Source organism: Lepidochelys kempii, chromosome 2, assembly GCF_965140265.1.
Source record: "Lepidochelys kempii isolate rLepKem1 chromosome 2, rLepKem1.hap2, whole genome shotgun sequence".
NCBI classification, from domain to species: domain Eukaryota; kingdom Metazoa; phylum Chordata; order Testudines; family Cheloniidae; genus Lepidochelys; species Lepidochelys kempii.
In genome coordinates, this window is record NC_133257.1 from 110,359,638 (window position 1) to 110,381,919 (window position 22,282).

The 22,282-nt window shown below is 44.9% G+C and overlaps 1 protein-coding gene and 1 long non-coding RNA gene across 4 annotated transcripts in view; one reads left to right on the forward strand and one right to left on the reverse strand.

The window, feature by feature from the left end:
- RANBP9 (RAN binding protein 9) overlaps nucleotides 1–22,282 on the reverse strand; it is a 71,590-nt gene that overhangs the window by 8,424 nt on the left and 40,884 nt on the right. For all 3 annotated transcript variants that reach the window (XM_073331931.1, XM_073331932.1, XM_073331930.1), the window contains exons 7-10: nucleotides 19,847–19,959; nucleotides 17,546–17,654; nucleotides 9,725–9,915; nucleotides 7,583–7,730 (exon numbers count right to left, since the gene is read on the reverse strand). In XM_073331931.1, the coding sequence (XP_073188032.1) occupies nucleotides 7,583–7,730; nucleotides 9,725–9,915; nucleotides 17,546–17,654; nucleotides 19,847–19,959 (561 nt within the window). The remainder of the gene's footprint in view (nucleotides 1–7,582; nucleotides 7,731–9,724; nucleotides 9,916–17,545; nucleotides 17,655–19,846; nucleotides 19,960–22,282) is intronic.
- LOC140906958 (uncharacterized) lies at nucleotides 10,780–16,347 on the forward strand. Its single transcript, XR_012157313.1, has 3 exons — nucleotides 10,780–11,349; nucleotides 11,932–12,024; nucleotides 13,987–16,347. It is a non-coding gene; the product is annotated as an uncharacterized lncRNA (long non-coding RNA).

Here is a 22,282-nt window from a genome sequence, read left to right on the forward strand (position 1 = left end):
TGGAACATTTGTTCTTTGAGATGTGCTGCACATGTCCATTCCACATTAGGTGTATGCACGCCCCATGCACAGTCGCCAGAAATGTTTTCCTTCAGTGGTACCCGTCTGGTCAGCTCTTGTGCCCTCTGGTGCTGCGGGCTTATGGTGCAGTATAAGGGGTCCGGCCAACCCCGCATCCTCTCAGTTCCTTCTTGCTGGCCAACTCCGACAGAGGAGTAGGAGGGTGGGTCGTGGAACAGACACGTGCAACACATCTTGAACAACAACTGTTACAGAAAGATTAGTAACTGTTTTTTCTTTGCGTGCTTGCACGTGTCCATTCCACATTAGGTGACTCCCAAGTAGTACCATAGGAGGTGGGCTCAGAGTTCATGGACGTGCAGATCGCAATGCAGCTCGACCAAAACCAGCGTCATCCCTAGCTTGCTGGTTGATGGTGTAGTGGGAAGAAAAGGCATGCACCAACAACCAGGTTGCTGCTCTGTAAATGTCCTGGACTGGCACCTCGGCCAGGAATGCCGCTGAGGAATATTGTGCCCTCGTGGAATGGGCAGTCAGAATGTTTGGTGGAGGGACACCCACTTGCTCATAGCACAAGCGAATGCACAAGATCGAGTATGAAATTCCATGAGCCAAAATGGGAAGGCCTTCCATTCTACCTGCTCTTGCCACAAAGAGCTGCGTAGATCTACAGAATGGTATTGTCCTTTCTATACAGAATGCTAGGGCACACCTAACATCGTACGTGTGGAGGCGCTGCTCCTCCTTATTGGCGTGTGGTTTCGGGAAAAAAACAGTCAGGAAAATAGCCTGATTACTGTGAAACTGCAAAACTACCTTCATAAAAAACCCAGGGTGAGGACAGAACTATACCTTGTCCTTAAAGACGACCTTGTACAGGGGTTCTGATGAAAGGGCTCTGATCTCTCAGACCCTCATGGCCAAGATAATTGCTACCATAAAAGTCACCTTCCAAGTGGGAAGCATGACGCCAGGGGCTTGAAGGGAGGGCCTGTGAACTTCGACAAGACCAAGTTTAAGTCCCAAAGGGGAATGGGCTCCCGAATCTGCATCCATAGCCTTTCTAAGCCCTTGAAGAAACGAATGGCCATTGTTTGAGAAAACCAATTGCACATGCACCAGAGGGTGGAATGCAGAAATCGCTGAGAGATATAATTTAATCGATGAAATTGCTTATCTGAAACACCAAGGTCTAGCACAGTAGTTCTCAAAGCTGGTCCGCCACTTGTTCAGTGAAATCCCCTGGCGGGCTGGACCGGTTTGTTTACCTGCCATGTCCGGTTCAGCCAATTGCGGCTCCCACTGGCCACGGTTCACTGCTCCAGGCCAATGGGGGCTGTGGGAAGTGGCGCGGGCCAAGGGATGTGCTGGCCACCTGTCCCGCAGCCCCCATTGGCCTGGAGCAGCGAACCACGGCCAGTGAGAGCTGCGATCGGCCAAACCTGCGGACACAGCAGGTAAACAAACCGGTTCGGCCCGCCAGGGGGTTTCCCTGAACAAGCGGCAGACTGGCTTTGAGAACCACTGGTCTAGCAGATACTCCAGCATCATCTGAAGAGACAACTGAGCAGGCGAGAGGCCTTGTTGTGATGACCAAATGGAAAAACACTTCCACTTGGCAAGGTATGTCACTCTGATCGGTTTAACCCTGGAGCTTCCATATTGTTAGGTGGAGGGCACAGAGATTTGGGTGGAGCATTCAACCATAGCCCGGAGACATCAGATCTGGGAAGGGAGGGAGCGGCATCAGAGTCGCTACTGATGGGTCTAACAGTGTACCGAACTAGTGTTCATGTGGTCAGGCTGGGGCTGTAAGAATAACCCTCGCTATGTCCCACTTGGCCTTCAGCAGGACTTTGTGCACAGGGGGAAAGGCATAGAACAGGTGCTTTGCCCAAGGGAGTAAGAAGGCATCCATGAGTGAGCCTGGGCTGTGGCCGCACAGAGAACAAAACTGATGACATTTTCTGTTCTGCCTGGTTGCGAACAGATTTACAAGGGGAGTCCTCCACCGCTGTAAAATGACCTTTGCTATGTGTGGACAGAGGGACCACTCATGGTGAGTGAAGAAAGACCCGCTGAGCTAATCTGCCAGCTCGTTCTGTGTTCCTGGAAGTTGAGAACCTTTGCAGTGGATCAAGTGCTTTATGCAAAACAAGTGAATAGTCTCCTGACAGGGGAAAGAGTGAGCCCCTGCCTGTCTGTTGATGTAGAACGCGGCTGCTGTGTTGTCCGTAAGTACCCTCATGTCCTCGTTTGCAATGTGGGAAAGAACACCTGACATGCTAGACAGGCCACTCTGGGCTCTCTGACATTTATATGTATAGAGAGCTCTTCCAAGGACCACAGACGTTGAGTCCTGAGGTCCCCTAAATGAGACCCCCAGCCTAACTCTGAAGCATCTGTAGACCAGAGATATCGAGGGCTGGGGCCTGGCAAAGGGAATGCCTGAGCCCACCAACCAAGGATCCCTCTAGCAGTTGAGGGAAGCAAAGACTAGAGTGGGCACTCAGAGCACCAAGTCCAAATGATGGCAGTTCGGCAAGTACATCAAGGCCAGCCGAGCTTGAAGGGGTCTGAGGCTCAGTCTTGCATGCTGAACTACATACGTGCACGAGGCCATGTAACTTAAAAGTCTGTCACACATTTCTGCCTCAGGGTGGGCCTTGGAGCGCAATATCAGTGACGCCATCATCAGGAAGTGGGCTTCTGGGAGGAAGGCCCTGGCTTGGGTAGAATTGAGCACCGCTCCGATGAACTCTATTCTCTGTACCGAGATGAGGTTTGACGTCTGATACTTTATCAATAGACCCAGTGTTTGAAAGGTTGCCTGAATGAGGTGGATATTGTTCTTCCCCTGCGCCTTGGACTGGCCTTTGATCAGCCAGTCATCGAGGTACAGGTAAATTTGCACCCCTCGCTTTCTTACAAAGGCAGCAACTACTGCCATGCATTTCACGAAGACCTGTGTGGCTGCCAACAGGCCAGATGGGAGAACAGCGAACTGGTCATGGGTCTGATTCACAACAAATCTGAGAAAACTTCTGTGCCCTCAGAAAATCAAGCAATGAAAATAGCTGTCTGTCAAATGGAGGATGGTGTACCAGTCCCTGAGATCCAGGGAGGGAACGATGGAGGCCAGGGAGACCATGCGGAACTTTTAGCTTTTTGAGACAGCTGTTGAGGCAGCACAGGTCTAAAATGCCTCTATTTTGCTTCTTGTGCAGATCCAGATAGGGTGGTAGAGCTGAGAAATGGGTGAGCTGTTAAGGCCTGAAATATTTCCTCGAAAGGCACCATGGCAGAGAGACTCAGGGACTTCAGGGTCGCTCTGGAGTCCTTCCGGACATGGAGCTTCATATCTGTTGGTTCTGAGAAGAGTGAGGACCCTTCAAACAGAAGGCCCTGAAGGGATTGCTGGACCTCCACAGGTAGGCCAGAGGACTGTAGCCAAGAGCACTTTCACATGGCTGTTACAGAGGCCATAGATCTGGCTGCTGCATCCAGGGAAGCTTGGAAGGAAGCCCTGGCTATTGTCTTCCCTTCTTCCATCAGAGCAGAGAACTCCTGCCTAGATTCTTGAGGGAGCAAGTCCTTAAATTTTGATACTGAGTCCCAGACATTAAAGTTGCATTTCCCTAGCAATGCCTGATGGTTGGAGATGCGAAGCCGTAAACCGCTAGTAGAATAAGCTTTTCTACAGGAAAGGTCTAGGTTTTGTTTCGGGGTTTTTTTTTGGGGGGGGGTGGTGGTGGGAGGGGGAGTCTTGCCTTGGGGGTTGCTCCTTACAGTCCCTGCCTGTCCCTTTTGTTGGCTGCCAACACCACCAGGGACCCTGGGGGGAGGTTACAAGTAGTCATAACCTTGGGCAGGGGCAAAGTACTTCTTTTCTGCCCTCTTCAAAGTGGGGGACCAGAGAGGATGGGGTTTACCAAAGGGTTTTAATTGGACCCATAATGGCCTCACTGAGAGGAAGCGCCAACTTTGACAGGGCCACCGTGGCCAAGATGTCTACTAGGCTGTGGGAGAACTCTTACTACCTCCACTTCCAGTCATAGGTTCGAAGCAACCCAGGGTGGAGGGGGAGGGAGAGTTGACATGCTTGGCCCTGACACCATCTCATTTGGGGAGGAGGCGGCGGCCTGCACCAGCATGGGTTCCTCCGCTTCTTCTTCTGCACCACATGGATCTCGCAGGTGCAGGTCCTGAATGTTGGTGCCGGAGTCTGTGTTGGGTGCCGCTCAGTGAGATGGAGGAGCCCTTCTCTCAGAAACCATTGAGTAAGAGCATCAAGAGAGGGAGCCTGTCACCGCAGTGGGGGGAGCCCCACAAGTTCCAGAATGGCCACTGCATTTCCATAGGCCAGTGCCCACTGGGCCATGCACTCAGAGGTACCCCCACACTGGGATCCCCCATCATATAGGATTTGGGGAGGGTGTGAAAATACGAGTATGGATTTCTCGGCTGGATGCACGACTCCACCATAGCTCCTCTCACCCACTGCTCCCCTGCCTCCACTCTTCTGAGCATGCCGCCTCCCCACTCCTCTGCCTCCCTCCCAGTGCTTCCCACTGCCAAACAGCTGTTTGGCAGTGCTTAGGACTTTTTAGGAGGGAGGGGGGAGGAGCGGGAATGGGCGCAGGGAAGGGGTGGGAAGAGGCGAGAGAGGGGTGGGGCCTCATGGAAGGGGTGGAGTGGGGCAGAGCCGGGGGCAGAGGCATGGGCTTTTGTATCTTTGTATGAAAAAGGTGTCAGTGATGCGACTCTCGGGCCAATGTACTAGTCCTCACGTGGCCTTTATGGTGATTTGAATTTGCAATCCTTGCTCTAGACAGTATTGATGGCCGCAGTACTGAACGGGAGTTCAAGTCAACATGCTCCCTTCTACTTGCCAGTACAGAGGATGTCAACTCTTGGATGGCTGGTGATGGCAGTACTGACAGCACCAGTAAGTCTCTGGCCACAATGAATGCCTCCAGAGTGGACGGCACCACTATCTTGCTGGTACCATGCTGTCCCTCTGGTGCTGACGGCTGATCCTGAACTGGACTCTGAGCCTGCAAATTGGACGCAGTTGACAGTACTGTCTGTCAAGTGGGGACAGCGGAATGGCCAGACTCAGGGGAAGAGCAGTGGAGTCTCACTTGCTTTGCCTTTTTTAGAGCTAGGGAACACCCTGTTACCCAGCTGCTTCTTACCTTTCTTTCTCGGCACTAGTGATGGGAAATGGTGCTGAGAGTCCCTTACAGCAGGCAGAGAGCACTCTGTATCGATGCTGAGGTTCTCGATGCTAGTCGGTCTGGCTCAACTCCAAGGAGGGTCTGAGTGCTGCCTCCATCAGGATGTATTTTAACCTGGCCTCCCAGTCTTTCTTCGTACCAACTTGAACTGGTGGCAGATCCGACAGCGATCCCGGATACGAGTCTCACTCAACCACTTTAAACAACTGGAGTGTGGGCTGCTCTCAGGCATGGCCATGCCACAGGGCTTGAAGCTCAGAGACCAAGGCGTGCCCAGCTCCAGGAGCAGAGGAAGCAATGCTAATGCATTGAGTTCAACTAACTATTTACAACTATTAACTGAAGTCCAAACTGAGAAATAACTACTGGGAAGAAGAAAAAAGGAAGGCTGGAGTGACAAACGAGAACCACTGAATGTAGCTTGCCAAAGAAGAGGAGCAGTTCCAGTGACCGTCACGGGCGTTAAGAAGGAATTGAGAGGGTGCAGGGTTGGCCAGACCCCTTATACTGCACCATAAGTGCGCAGCACCAGAGGGTGTTGGATCATATTAAAGAAGTTCTGTATTAAAATCACAAATGAGTTTGATTCCCCAGAGTTTAAATTCCAGGGTATTACTAATTAAGAGGTCTCTTGGTTTTTGGTACTGTTTCTCTCCCTCTATGTGTGAAACTTGCAAGCTGCTAACTGTGTTAGTACATTCTAAGACAGAGTCTGTTCTCAAAGCAATTCACAGAGAGAGAGACTCAAAACAATACTCTAACAACAGAAACAGCACCCAGAGACTCCCCACCCTTTTGTTGTATTAACAATTGTCATTAAAATAGAGATAGAGGATGTATGTGGATGGATGCTTGGTGTGGATAATAACTGAATGATCAGGGAGGTGCCAGCCTAAGAATCCAGTGTCCATCGGCTGAAGAAGGCGTCAAGTGGAAATAACCAGACGACCCCCCCCCGGAGGGCAGACTGGAATCCACCCAACAGCCTCAAGGATGGGAGAACCAAAGAACAAGATAACATCTTGGAGCCGTCAGGAATGTGCTATCTGCTGATTGATTCAGCAACAGCATGATGAAGCAATTCCCATAGACTGGCATAGGAAGAAATTCCTATAAAAATGGACTCTAAAAAGTGAGAACTTTGGGGTCTGATTCTGCAAACCAACTTCCAGGAGCATCAGATGAGCATCTGACAAGGCCCTGCTCCCTCCTCATGTCCAGGCCACCTGGCCAGTGGCTTGGCATGAGCAACTCTAAGGCTGGTAACTATAACAACAACCTTGCAGAACCTGTGTGTGTGGGTGTGTATGTGTGTGTGTGTGTTTGTATGAATGAATGTGTGAATAAATATGAGATTGAATGGAATGTTATAGCTATAACTAACTGCTTACTATGATTCTTTCTGTATTCACAATAAATGTGGTATTTTGCCTTTTTCCCTTTAATAAGATCCTGCTGGTTTTTATTTTATTGGTACAACAAGGGCGCTAGAGCTGACCTGACAGGTACCCCTGAAGGGAAAAATTTCTGGCAACCATACACAAGACACGCACACACCTAATGTGAAATGGACATATGCAAGCACTCGAAGTAGTATTTCCATATTTGTCGTCATAATGGTTTATCACAGACAGTTTTAAAAGTAAACGCTTCCCCTCCACCTGCTAGGTCTGTTAACTCTTCCTGCACTCAAGTCTGGTTCTGTCCATCTCACCCAGCACCAGCAACAAACATTCTACAGGCCAAATTCGGCTCAGTTATACCTATGCTATCTATCATTTTAGAATTACCACCTCTGACATACGCAAACCCATTAAAAGCAAAGGATTGCACACATCTAGTGCTTACAGCAAACCATTGTGGTTACATACATACATGAGAATCCACAGTTCACTCAATTTTATCTGCATAAAATAAAAAGCAGTGAATATGTTTGTCACTGAAGTCCTCAGAAATGATTTTGACTAAGCACCAGACCAGAAGATGAAGGGAGAAGTTTGACAACCTGAAGAAGCTGGTAGGAGAATAAAATCTGATGTCTCTAAATGTCACAAATAATTTAACAGAACAATATATGTGTACTATTATACTTTCACCTTCAAGACTCAGTACAATACAGTTAATGAAAAATATGAGAAAATAATTCCAACTGCCTCACCCCATCCCATTTTATGAACTATCAGTGACTTCAAAAACCACATGCTGTGCCTGGGTCCTAAAAATCCATATAAAAATTGCGCTCTCTGCAGTGCAAAATAAAGATGTTTATGACAAAAACTAGCATCACGGTGGATCAGACATCTGTTTGGGAGATTACTCACCTGGTGTAGCTGTTCACTTGCTGTGATCTTGATACATTTATATTGTTGAGTTCAGGTACATTCAAACTTGTGGACTGGTGTTTAATATGGCAGTAAGACTGATGCGCTTTGTTTGGTATTACTCCATTACTGCAACTACTTTCAAAACCTAAACAAAATAATATTTTGGTATTTTCAGTCAGTTACAAATTGTGATTTTACGTACACATTACTGAAATAAGCATAAGACTGATTTGTTCATGTACAGTAGATTTATCAAGTAATTCCACATACCTAGCTTCCACTCCTCAAGCCTTTGAAACAGATTTAAGGCTTTCACAGTAAAAAAAAAAGCCAGGTAATAAAATTAATTAACAAACATTAACAGCAGTTTTTATATCAGATTTTCAGTTCACTAGCGAATGTTCCCAGTGAAATACACAAGCCAGAGGAACTACAGACCTTTTACTTGGAATATACCATTCAGAAAGTATCTGAAAATCCTGACTGGGCTAGAGTCAGCCTTGATTTTTAATGACTACACTTTATCTTAATTGGCTTTGTATAATAACATTATGTTATTTTTCATATGTAAATTCAGTAATTTGAAGGTATATTCAATATTATCAACTAAACAAAGGATTAATGAGGATCAAAATTTGATGGAGAATTACACTTTGCTAAACCGCAGAACATTTGGTTAAACATTACTCCAGCTTGGTGTACTACTCTTTCCTGCTAACACCTCATCCCTCCCTGGTAATATTTAATTGAGGAAAGCTGTAATTTAAAAGCAGACACATTCAACGTGTACTAATTTGATACTTTATTTTATCAAGCCCTGAAAATGGGAGTTCTATATATTCTACTGTAGCAATAGATCACAAGCACTTTCAATCGGCCATCCAATAAATCTATCAGCTACTACTAATATACAACTTGGCATAGATTCTTTATCTTCAAAACAATAGAAAGTCAAGCGTTTTGGGGGTGAGAGATTTTCTGCATCACATCCTACTAAACTTTCAAAGTTGAAGATAGAGAAACAGGATACAAGTTATAAATACCTTCTATTTAAATATTATAATGGCTACACGTTTAACTTTTCATAAGTTCTTTGGTCCCTTCTCTATTCCCACGACAGCAGTTGCCTTTCCAGCAGCAGTGTCCCCCCCACTGGCCACTTAACTCTCACTTTCTACTTAGGGAAAAGTAGACTGAAGACAAGAAGTTGGCCCCAATTTAGATTTTATAAAAGAATTGAACTGAAAGTGGACAGAGGGACACCAACTACTGCTGAAAGAGGACTGGGTTCAGTGAAGACATACAAAACTTCCACTTACTTTCACAGTGCCCAGTCTCACCCTCTGTCCAACCAGCTTGCACTTTGAAAGCTGGTCCTTCCCCCAAATATTTAATATTACTTAAACTGAACTGGAAGCCTTGAAACATTCAAGTCTGTCTTTTAAGATAAAGATCTGCTTAAGACAGCCTGACCACTCTCAGTAGAGCTGAGCAGCTTCAATTGAAGTTTGGAGGTCAGCAGAAAATCAGAAACTGACCTGCTGACCACCAACCCCCCCATACCAGCACAGCACTGCTCTGGGACTCCTTACCAGTCATTCTCTATGCCCTATGTCCCATACTCATTCCTAGGCTGAAGGAGATGGTAGCTTCTGGTCATGTCAGCAGATCAAATGAGGCAGTGTGGGGGAGGTGGAATACAATGGCTCCCCTGCCAAGGGAAAAGCAGTGCCATTTGGGAGTCCCACCCTAGAATCACCTCCAAGCAGCCAACCGCATACTAGGTGCCAAAAACCACACTACTACACAAAAGACTTCCCAAAATATTTGGAACCAGTCCTCAAGTGACGTACACCACGGGATTAGCTGGTTGCCCAAGCCTTTACTTTCACCTAGCTGGATTTATACTTTGAGGACTGGACCCCAGCTATGCACTATTTCCAGTTGGCAAACGACTGACATCACCAAAAGCAGCCGATTGACCAGTACAAACTTCCCTTTGGATAACTAATTCAGTAGGTTAAACTAGGAAAACACATCATTAATATGCAAATCTGACAGATCTGTTATTTTGTCTTGACATTCAGAATTGAAGAAAGAACTCAGTATAGTGTGGGTCAAAACCCTAGTTTGACTCACCAGAAAAGTGTGTGCTGCTTCCTTTGCTTGTTGCTAAACTGTGAATATTCATTCCATGGCTGGGGCTCATGCTAGGACTATTGAATGATCGAGGGCTTACAGGGTAACTGTCTTGTGATTTTGGACTATGGCCTCCCAGACACCGCACTTCACTGTCTGTACCATTCACCATTTCTATAAACTGGCGCACCCTAAACAATTAAAAAAACCAACAGTTATCTTAGGGAGAAGATATGCCACTTCAGAATTTCAGATAAACATTCAATGCAAATAGAAGTAATTTTTTAAGTCTTAAAAACAAAGTTTTATTGTCCGACAAAGCACTTGATGTCAGAGTTTTAGGCCTGGTCTATACTTAAAAACCAAGATCAACCTAGCTACGCCACCAACGGCTGTGAAAAATATCACATCCTGAGAGCCATAGTTAGGTCGATCTAACCATCAGAGTAGAACTCTTCCACTGGCCTACCTACTGCTTCTCAGAGGTTGATTAACCACATTAATGAAAAAACCCCTCTGTCAATGTAGGAAGTACCTACACTACAGTGCTACGTCATAGCTGCAGCTGTACCAGCGTAGCACAGGTCGCGTAGGTATATTCTCAGTCTTCAGTCTATGAGGTTAGAGAGTATCCGACCAGAACGTAACCTCAAGAGAACAAATAACTGATTTGTGGGGAGGACCTAGAACAGCAAGAACCTTATCCTGCAAGAATTTTGACAATCAATAGTCTTTAAAAAAGGAAACTTTAGAAAGATTAAAAATGTTCTATTTTAAATTAAACTTTTTCCTCAGGAAGAGACGGTTACTCACCTTGTGCAGTAACGGAGGTTCTTCGAGATGGCTGTCCCTATGGGTGCTCCACTTTAGGTGCTTGATGCCCTGCACTTGTAATCTAAGGTTTGTGGTAGTAGTGCCCGGTTGGGCCACACATGCGCCATGACTGTCTTGCGCTGCTCTGAGCGGTTACATAGTGGTGTGCAGCCAACTGTCCCGGTTCCTTCTCTACCTGAGACAATTGGCCTGAAACTTTGAAGTAGAGGGGAGGAGGGAGGATAGTGGAGCACCCAGAGGGACAAGCATCTCAAAGAACCTCAGTTACTGCACAAGGTGTCTTCCTCAAGGAGTGTCCCGGTGGGTGCTCCACTTTACGTGATTGTTAAGCAGTGCCCCTGAGTGGAGGGGAGGGGCTTTGGAGTTAGTCTACTGACTGGATAACACTGTAAGTCCAAAGTGAGCATCTGATACTGATTGTTGTTCTAAGCCTTAGAATTTAAGGCATAGTGTTTAGTGAAAGTATGGACTGATGCCCAGGTAGCTGCTCTGCGAATGTCAGTGATAGGCCACAGATTCTGCTAGTGCCCTGGTGGAGTGTGAGAGAACTCCCAGTGGAGGTTGTAGATCGTTGTTTTGGTAGCACAAATGGATACATCTTGCTATCCATTTGGATAGTCCCTGTTTTGAGATGGTTTGACCCAACAAGCATTCTGTTGTAGAAAATCATCTAGCTAATTTGTTTCCATATGTTTTTGTTCTTTCTACGTAGAACGCGAATGCTCTGCAAACATCCAATGTGCAGAGTAAGGCCTCCTTCCCGTCCACATGTGGTTTAGGAAAAAATACAGGTAAGTAAATGGATTGGTTTAAATGAAAGGGGGAGGCAACTTTGGGAATGAATTTAGGATGCGGACATAGGATTACTTTATCTTTAAAGAATGTCATATACGGTGGGTGTGCCATTAGGGCACCTAATTCTCCCACCTGTCTGGTAGATGTGATGGCAACCAGGAAAGCCACCTTCATGGATAAGTGCAACGAAGAACAAATTTTGCAAGGGGTTCAAACGGCTTTCCCATGAGTCCACACAGAACAAGGCTGAGGTCCCACATAGGTGTAGTTTCTTATTGTGAGATAAGTGTTTTGAATGCCTTTAAGGAAGCATTTAATTGTTGGGTGAGCAAATATAGTGACCCCATCCACCTTGTTGTGGAAGGAGGTAATAGCAGCCAAGCATACTCTGATGGAGCTTGTGGATAGCCCCGATTTTTTAAGTCCTAGTATACAGTCAGGATCCTCAGTGGGGGGGACGATTGTGGCAAGATCTGTTTATCTGGGCACCAGATGCAGAATTGTTTTCACTTAAGTACAGGAAACACATATATCCATAAGTCTCCCACTGTTCAGTAATATAGCTTTTACTTCCTCAGAACAGGCCATCTTGACCTCCATCAGCCATGGAGTAACCAGGCTTTAAGGTTGGGGTTCGGGTGACGGACTCATCCCGCATCTTGTGATAGACGGTGAGGTACTAGGGGAAGGATTCGAGGCGGTTTCACTGCCATCTAGCACAAGTATGGGAACCACATTTGTCTGGGCCATGTGGGTGCTATGGGAATGACCCTGGATTTGTCCTGCTTGATCTTGTGAATGACTCAGTTTAGGAGTGGGGTCAAAAGAAATGCATACATCAGTGGTGCCTCCCATTTTGAGGAGAGTGTCGCCTAGGGAGTGGTGTCCCAATCCCACTCTGGAGCAATGTTGTGGGCATTTGGCATTCTGAGCTGTTGCAAATAGATCTATGGTAGGGAACCCCCATAGTTTGAATATGGATTTGAGAATTCCAGGATCCATCTCCCACTCGTGGGTTTGCGAGAAATCCCTGCTTAGTACATCTGCCGTTGTAGTCTGACATCCTGGCAGATAGGATGCAGATATCTCTACGTTGTTGGTGATGCACCAATTCCAAGGGCGTATTGCCTCTGTATATAGGGAGTATAATCGTGCTCCTCTGTGGTGGTTTATATAAAACATGCATGCTCTATATTGTCTGTGAGGATCTTGATTGTATTGTTCTTGATTAGAAGGAGAAAGTACTCACATACATTTTGGACTGCCCTTAGCTCCAGTAAGTTTATGTGCAGGTTGGACTCTGCAGGGGACCAGCAGCCTTCTACAGTATTGTTGAGTAGATGTGTCCCCCAACCTATTAGGGAAGCGTCTGTGGGGACTGTCATGGTTGGAGTTCTTTGATGGAAAGGGACTCCTGAGCAGATGTTCTCTGGTTGTATCACCATGTTAACGAGTCTTTTACTCTGCATGGCATAGTGAGGCATCTGTTAAGAGGGTGTCTGTACGGAATATACAGTGTTTGAAGCCAGGCCTGCAAGCATCTCATGTGGAGTCTGGTATGCCTGACAAACAAACACTGTTGTCCACCCACACGTGCCCCAAGAGTTGTAAACATGTTCTGGAGGATGTTTGTGGACTGTCCCTCACTGTTGAAGTTATGTTGACTAGGGTGAGGAAGCATTGTTGGATTAGCATTGCTGTTAGACAGTCAAGACAGAGTCCTATGAATTCCAACTTTTGGCAGGAACCAGTATGGATTTTTGCACATTTATTTGCAACCCTAGATTTGTGAAAAGGGTTATCATGCTCTGCGTGGCATTTATTGCTTCTTGCTGTGTTGGTGCCTCTATGAGGCAGTCATCTAAGTATGGAAATATCATACTCCATGTCGGCACAGGTGAGCTGCAACGACAGTGAAAACCTTGGAAAAAAACCCTTTGGGCAGTGGATGGGCCGAAGGGTAGCACTCTGTATTGGAAATGTTGTTTCCCTATGTTGAACCTCAGGAATATTCCGTATGACAGGTGGATGGTAATATGAAAATAAGCATCCTGAAGGTTGAGAACCGAGAGCCAATCTTCATTCTCTAATGCCGGAATTATTGCGATTAGATTCACCATTTTGTTGTGCTCTCATGAATTTGAGTTTTTTGTAAATCCAGACTGGGTCTCCACCCGCTGGTCTTTTTCGGAGTTAAAAAGTAATGTGAATAAAAATCTCTCCCTGTGTTGTGATGGTACGGGTTCCACGGCACCTAATTGTACAAATCAGGTTTATTTTCTGTTGTAACAGGTGCTCATGAGAAAGGGATGGGGGAAGGGAGGTGGATAGGTGGGATAGAAATAAAGGGGATGGAGTAGCCCTTCTGGATAATCTCTAAAACCCATTGTCTGTCGTGATGGTGTTCCAGACTGGGTATTATAGTGACAGACGGTCCCCAAATGGGTGAGGCACCATTTCTGGTTCATGATTGTTTAGAGGTGGATTGTTGCGATATCAAAGGCTGATCTTGGTTCTGCTGATGTCTGTTCTGTCTTTGTTTATGCCGTTGGTCATATTGTCTTAGGGGTGAGAGTATGGCATAGACCGGAATCTCTGATTGTAAAACCTGCCTTGTTTCTTTTTATTTTCAGGTACTGTGACAGACTCAGACCAGAAGGATATAAGAGAGTAGTGGAAGGGAGGTATATCAGCCTCAGAATGAGTAGATCCCTGTCCCCTGGATAGCCAAACAAAGGCTACTCCAGGCCAATCAAGACGCCTGTCACCAAATTAACCAGTTAAGGTAGTTAGGCTAATACCAGCACCTGACCTCAATTAACTGGCAAAGGGTCAGTTAAGGCCATTAGGTTAATGGAGACAGCTGGAACCAATTAAGGTCCTACTCATACTGCTTAAAAGCTCTCCTTTCCAGTTCTCTTGAGAAGCCCAGGTGAAGGGAGCTGAAGGAGAGGGAGCATTGCTGAATCCTGAGGTAAGGGTGAAGCTTGGGAAAAGGCGACCATGGAGAAGCGGCCCAGGGAACCAAAGCAGCATCATCGGTGAAGGGAAAAGCCACCAACAGCTGCTACCATTAGGGTCCCTGGGCTGGAACCCCGAGTAGAGGGCAGGCCCGGGTTTCCCCCTTCCCCCTCACTCTACTTCCCCTCTCAAGGGGAATCTCTGTAGACTTTGGTTCAGGCAAGAGACCAAACTGAACCTACTGAGCTCTAAGGAACAACAGAGACTGTGGGTATTCCACCTTCCATGCTGGCCTGTGATGAAAAGTAGCTCAATAAGCTGTGACCTTTGCTGCTATACTGGGAAAGGAAGGTCATATTGAGTGTGTTAGTGAGCTTCTGAAGCCACTGAATCCACCTGGAAGCACGGGACCCACCAATACAGGCTCGGAGCTTTGTCACAGTACGTAAATGCCAAGGGTTTTTAAGGTCGCCCTTGAGTCTTTTAGGGTGTGTAACGAAACATCGGTTTTGTCTGCAAATAATTTCTGCCCCTCAAAGGGTAAATCCTCAACCGTTGTCTGGACCTCCCTTGGGAGCCTGGAGAGGTGGAGCCATGATGCATGCTGCATGACCACGGATGTCACAATGGATCGTGCTGCTGTGTCTGCTGAGTCAAGGAGGTCTGGAGGGCCCTCCTGGCAATGAGACCCCCTTCAGAAATGTTTGCATTCTACTGTTCTTTTTTGTCATCTTGTAAATTTTCAATAAAAGTTGACCTTTTGGAGAACAGATTGTGTGTATTTGGTTAGAGCAGCATAGTTGGCTATGCGGAACTGAAGTGTAGCTGAGGAATAAGCTTTCCACCCGAAAAGGTCTAGCCTGTTCCAGTCCTTATTGTATGGGGTCATTCGAGACTGGCGTTGTTTGCCCCTTTGGTTGGCTGCCTCCACTACAAGGGAGTTTGGTGCAGGGTGTGTAAATAGGAACTCAGCCCCTTTTGCTGGCACATAATATTTTTTGCCAGATCTTTTACATGTGGGTGGTGCGGTAGCAGGTGTTTGCCAGATTATTTTTGCAGGCTCCGTGACTGCATCACTAATTGGCAGAGCTATCTTTGCTGATGGGGATGCCTGGAGTATGTTTGAGAGATTGTGTTGCGCTTCTGGTAGCTGAGCCAACGAAATGACCAGGGATTCAGCAACCCTTTTGAAGAGGTTCTGAAAGGATTTGAAATCATCCCCTGTGGTGAGGGGTGGTGGCATTATGGTTTCATCTGGTGACAAAGATGAGAGCGGAGTAGGTGGTGAAGTGTCATGTTTGGCTGTGTCCTCAGGTTCCTCAGTGTCTTCCTCTTGTGTTTCTGAGGGTGCCTGGACAGTTGAAGGGTAACAAGGCTGTTCTGGACCTAGGCAGGCTAGGGGCCTGCAACTGGATCCTATACACTGCTCAGGGATCCCAGTATGACCAGTTAGGTGGGAATGGTATGGGGGAGGGGGTGCCTATGGGTGACCATATCATCCTCCTGTATCTGCAGATGGTCGGTGATGAAATGGTCAAAGCTTGGGTGAGGAGTGGCAAGGAGTATATATTACTGCCTCGTCCTCTTCTTCCTCTTCACTGGAGATGGGGTGGCATATCTGCAGGGATTAGTCAGCTGGCTTGGTACCAATCTGGATGGAGTACCCTCGGTACAGAGTAGAGGAGATTGAGATCACTGTCTGGTCCGCATGCCTCATGAATTGCTGTGGAAAACCTTGAGTCTCGGTGCTGGAGACGGCATGGTGGACAGCCCGGGAGCATGAGTTGAAGCTGCCAGTGCTGAGGATTTAGAGCAGTGCAGCAGAGGAACAGCAGGCAACGCCACTGTACCGCTTGGTGCAGAGATCTTCTTCAGTTCCATAGGTGCTGTTATGTTTCATTTTAATGCGTAAGCCTCCATTTTAGCTAGCCTCATAGGGTCTTTAGCTCTTCAGGAACTCGTGGTGCCAGATGTTCCAGGTGCCTCATGTTCTGGCACGCTCAGTGCCGTTGATACCAGGGCAAATTTTTCAGTTGGGGATCGCTTTCTTTTAGAAAATTCTCAGTGCAGAGATGTCTGCAACTGCTTTTTGGTAGCCTTTCTAGGGGTAGGCTACTTGGCAGCCATTGTTGAAGTGGAGCCCATGTCAGAGACTGGTGACCATTAGCCAGGGGGTGACCTGGAAGCAGGGTCGGAGGTTGGCCTGAGGGATTTCTCCATCATAAGAAGCTTCAATTGGAGATCCCTGGCTTTTCTTGTCCTAGCTGTCAGTTTACTCAAAAGTGCCTACACTGCAGAAATGTGTCTCGCCAAGGCAGCGGATACCCTGAGCATGACCATCAAAGACCAATACAGAGAGTCTGCAAGTCAGGTGAGCTGGCCATTTTTGCGGGAGTCAGTCTCTTAGAGAAATAAAAAATAATAGTAAACCCTGTTTGAGGCTAAGGCTGCACACCTGCCAGAGAGGCAGCAGTAGATAGGAAAGGTAAAGGGATTTTTTTTTTTTTTTTAAATTTTTAAAGAGGTTAGAGTAAGGCAAGTGATACGGAAAACTAACTACAACTAAGCTTACACTATCACTATGAACTATTTATTATAAATCTTATCTGATGTAGGAGAAGGCACTGCTGACTGCGCCAACTCAAGCCAAAGGCAGTAGAGAAGAAACTGAGGGACAGTTGGCTGCGCACTTCTGTGTAACTGCTCGGAGCAGCATGAGACAACTACAGCGCGTGCGTGGCCCAACTGGGCACTGCTACCACAAATCTCCGATTACAAGCGCAGGGTGTCAAAACACCTAAAGGGGAGCACCCACAGGGACGATCCTCGAAGAATCTATCATTTCCCTCAAAATCAGTGAGGGAAGAGGACTCAGTGTCTGGAATTAATAAGTGACAAAAGAAAGTTTAACATTAAACATTCATAATGGAAAATGGTTCCAAAAATTTTTTTAAAAATACAGATTTAGATGAAAACTCAGACTCTGGAAGACAATTCTTCAGCAAGAAGCGAATTATATCCACAGAGCTGCAGAATACAAAGGACCCTGACGACAATCTACAGTTATTTGATCTAGAAGATAGATCTAGCACACAGAAATGTTAACTAAATAAGCAGTTTCTAAAAATTCTGTTGAATTTAAAGCTTTCACAGGACAAAATTAATTATGTAATATCTCCTAAGACTACACAGTTATCTATAGACAAACATCTACATAACCTGAAGACTCACTTTAATGCAAATAAGAGATTAGGATTTCTTTCTAGTAAACTTGGATACAACTGTTGTGTTGTTTCAATGGCTTCTCCCATTCTTCCTGCTAAAACCAATTTTTGAATTCCTGTTCACCAAAGCACAAAAAAGTAAGGTTAAATCTTGCACAGTGTAAGGATTCGTATACAACATTAAATGATTAAAAATACCACCAACATGAATCAATAGGATTTTTACCAAAAAATTCACAGAAAGAAATGCATTCATTTCCTTGGAAATTTTGAAATATTTTAAGAGTTGTATTTATTTTACAGATATTTATGAGCATTATATACGTTATATATTGCCAGCTGCTTTGACAAACACACTGAACTACCAGTTACTCAAATAGCTCATTTAAAGGAAGATTAAAAATTAAGACATTCATAGAATATCAGGGTTGGAAGGGACCTCAAGAGGTCATCTAGTCCAACCCCCTGCTCAAAGCAGGACCAATCCCCAATTAAATCATCCCAGCCAGGGCTTTGTCAAGCCTGACCTTAAACTTCTAAGGAAGGAGATTCTACCATCTCCCTAGGTAACATTGTTGTGAGTATTTTATTTTTAACTGATATGTCTTCATAAAGTATGCCCACACTGCACTGCTGTCATTTGCAAGACCAGGAATACCAGGTTATATCTAAACTATGAAAAATGGTCAAGTTTAGATTGTGTTTAGTTAATATGCTAGCTAAGCCCAACCTAAATGTGACCCCTCATCTAATGAAAATCAGAGTAACACCTTAACTTAATTTTCACCTATTTAATTTACAGCCTAAGCTCCTGACTAGACTACAACTCATCCTGCTAAAACTGAACTAAAAGTGTTGATATTTTCCAACCGTAAGCCTGACAAACGCAATCTGCATCTAAACAGCACGTGCTAGCTAAGCCTCTACCACTTTTCCTACTCAAGGCAAAGTCTACGTCTGTGGTCCCATTCAAGTTAACTGACTAGTAAACCAGAGCTGATTGTCAACGTGATTGTCAACATTAGTCTAGACCAGTGGTGGGCAACCTGCGGCTGTCAGGGTAATCTGCTGGCAGGCTGCTGCAAGACAGTTTGTTTACACTGACCGTCCTCAGGAACGGCAGCCCGCAGCTCCCAATGGAACGGCGAACCGCAGCCATTGGGAGCAGCAGGTGGCCATGCCTGCGGACAGTCAAAATCAGCAAACTGTCTTGTGGCCCGCCAGCAGATTACCCTGACTGGCTGTGTATGGCCCGCGTGCTGCAGGTTGCCCACCACTGGTCTAGACACACCATTAACATTTGTTCCAGGATAACGCCAAACATGTTTGTGTCCTTCCTTTCGAACACCAGTGTCATGGTAGGTAATTCATAACATTCCTCTTCATTAAACTAGTTCCAAAATTAAACAGTACTTTCAAGATTAACAAACCAGTGGCTCAAGAATCCATGATTCTGCAGAATCTGCAGAAAAGGACCTGGGGTTACAGTGGACAAGAAGCTGGATATGAGTCAACAGTGTGCTCTTGTTGCCAAGGCGGCCAGTGGCATTTTGGGATGTATAAGTAGGGGCATTGCCAGCAGATCGAGAGACATGATCATTCCCTTCTATTAGACATTGGTAAGGCCTCATCTGGAGTACTGTGTCCAGTTTTGGGCCCCACACTACAAGAAGGATGTGAAAGAATTGGAAAATGTCTAGCGAAGGGCAACACAAACGATTAGGGGACTGGAACACATGACTTATGCGGAGAGGCTGATGGAACTGGGACTGTTTAGTCTGCGGAAGAGAAGAATGAGGGGGGATTTGATAGCTGCTTTCAACTACCTGAAAGGGAGTTCCAAAGAGGATGGCTCTAGACTGTTCTCAGTGGTACCAGATGACAGAACAAGGAGTAATGGTCTCAAGTTGCAGTGCGGAGGTTTAGGTTTGATGTTAGGAAAAACTTTTTCACTAGGAGGGTGGTGAAGCACTGGAATGTGTTACCTAGGGAGATGATGGAATCTCCTTCCTTTGAAGTTTTTAAGGTCAGGCTTGACAAAGCCCTGGCTGGGATGATTTAGTTGGGGATTGGTCCTGCTTTGAGCAGGAGGTGGGACTAGATGACCTCCTGAGGTCCCTTCCAACCCTGATATTCTATGATTCTATAGTTGTGCATTAATGCACTGAATTATAATGTTGTAAGATTGTTGAAAGGACATTCCACGATGAAGTTTCATAGATTAAATTGTAGGGAATTGTTTTTAATATAAGAGACAATTTAAAGTTAATTTGTTTTAAAAAGCATGCAGTGTACTTTCCAGCCTTACTTTGTCTATTTTTAATGGAGGCTAATTCTTCTAGTACAGTCTGGTCTGTAGATCTGGCAAAAGCCTCTGCTGTTGCACAGTACCCATGATGAACTAAATAAGATGAAACCATTCTGAGAAGAGAATTCAAAACAGTTAAAATATGCAACATCATTTACACCATTATGCAGGTAAAATAAACTGAAGACACTTTTCAAATTTCAAGACAGCTCAGCAAACAAAATCACTTGCTTGACAAAAGCAAATAGTGGAATTAGTAAGATACCTAAAACAGAAATATATATTTGCAACATATAAAAATGTCCTATCCCATCTAGTCATGAATACATTAACTGAATCTATTTGATTTCCTTCCCAGAAGAGCTAAGCTCCTTGTTAGAGCATATTCTTACTTGTACTTGTTTTTCCAAACTATTTTTTTAACATTTCAATTTAGATAGAAACAATTGGATTTTTTTTTAACTAACCCCATTTGTTAACCCAAGTTATGATCAAATTACATATTGATTTTTTAAAATTTATTCCTTGCTCATGAAACATGTTGGACTTAAAGCCTTGTGAGGCCAAATCCTGTATTAATCCACAGAACAGATACAGTATGCTCAGTAGCAATAAGAGTTTCTCCAAACAGCACCAAAAATGTTCCACAACCCAGAACTGGCATGAAATTCTGCATATGTCTACACTGCAAAAGAGACCTGCAGCATGTCTCAGGTCAACTGACTCAGGCTCATGCCACAGGGCTAAAAACAGAGTAGATATCTGGGCTCAGGCTGGGGCCAGGACTCTGAAACAGGGTGAGGGAGATGGGTCTGAGAGTCTAGGTTCCAGTTTAAGCCTGAACACCTACACTGCTATTTTGAGCTCCATGAGCCCGAGTCAGTGGACCCGGCCTCTGAGACTTGCTGCTGTGGTCTCTCTTCTTTCCTTTTTTTTTTTTTGGGGTGGGGGGCCAGTATAGACATGCCTTATGAGTAAGAGGGAAGACTCCATGTTTAAGGAAATCTGTGACTGTGTCGATACCAACACGTGTCTACTGGCAACTAGACAGACTACCAACCCAGTTTAAACAAGCTACAGAGTAGCCGATTGACTTGCACTCGCTAGTGACATTGGTATGAATTTGTACTTATAACCCAACTATTGATCTCCTGCAAACATTTAAGTCCTTGTACATAAATTAAACATGACATAATGGGTTTACTCATGTGCATAAAGATAAGCACATGCATAAGTGTTTATAAGATCAAGGTCCTAAAGGAAAAGCCTTTAACAGATTTTTAGCATAAACATTGGTGCAGAAAACAATCGTGGTGGCAAGTGGTTCTGATTCTGCATGGTGGTAAAAAAATTCAAATACTTGTGACAATTCACTTAATCACATGAATTGTAATTGATCCTAAATATTGTATTTAAGGTTCTGAATCTAAGTACACTGAGAATGACAAAGTAAGTTATATTGCCCCTTCAGTAGTTTTATTAAAATTAAAATGCTTGTTTGGCTGGGAAAGACGACAAAATGGTGTCAGGTGGTGGTGAACTAACAATATAGTGCGCATTCACTTGAAGACCAAAATGTGTTCATTGTGATGTTCCCCCAGCCAGTGAGTCTGCTCAAAAAATTAAAATTAATGCCACATTAATACAAAACACTGTTGTAAACAATGCATTCCAGCAAGTAGCTGGACTAATACAGCCAAATTTACAAGTTCTACTAACGTTGTGAGTGCAGAAAGAAAGAATACCATAAAATAGGTTTTCAAGATCTGATTTCTTTAGTTTAAGTGAATTTAGTGCTTATGAAAGAAGGGGGAAGCTAGGAGAGAGCAAGCGAGAGCAGCGGCAATTTTTAAATTGCAAATTTCATCCCAAAATACTTTACAAAGTTAAACAAGTTACATATATGGATCGCTTCATTTGCTTCTGAAACGGCTACTATTCCACATCACATAACACAAACAATATTGGCACTGAGTAAAAACCATATCCAACTGAAAATACACGAGAAATTCAGGCATTTTTAATTTAATTACCTGAGTTAGGCACAAAAAAATTTATATTCAATAGCTATAAATATATACACACATACAAATACATATATAGCCATTCCACATAGACTACCTCAACTCACAAGTCTATGTCCATAACCTGTGTGTATCAGTTTCCATATCCACTCCCTCTGCATTCAACTTCACTTGTCATTTCAGATTGACTTTTCTTTGGGGCAGGGACCAAGTGTATTCCATGTTTTGTGAGGCACCTAGCATGCTTTGGGGTGCCAGATAAATAGTTATTAATCTCCATAGGCCGTTCAGTCCCCTGCTTCTCCGCTGAGACAGCCATTATCTGTGTCAATTAATGTCAAGTTGTTGTAGTAGTTTTTTAAAAACGAAAACAACTACAGTTATTTCTTTGATACAGATACCTATCTACCAG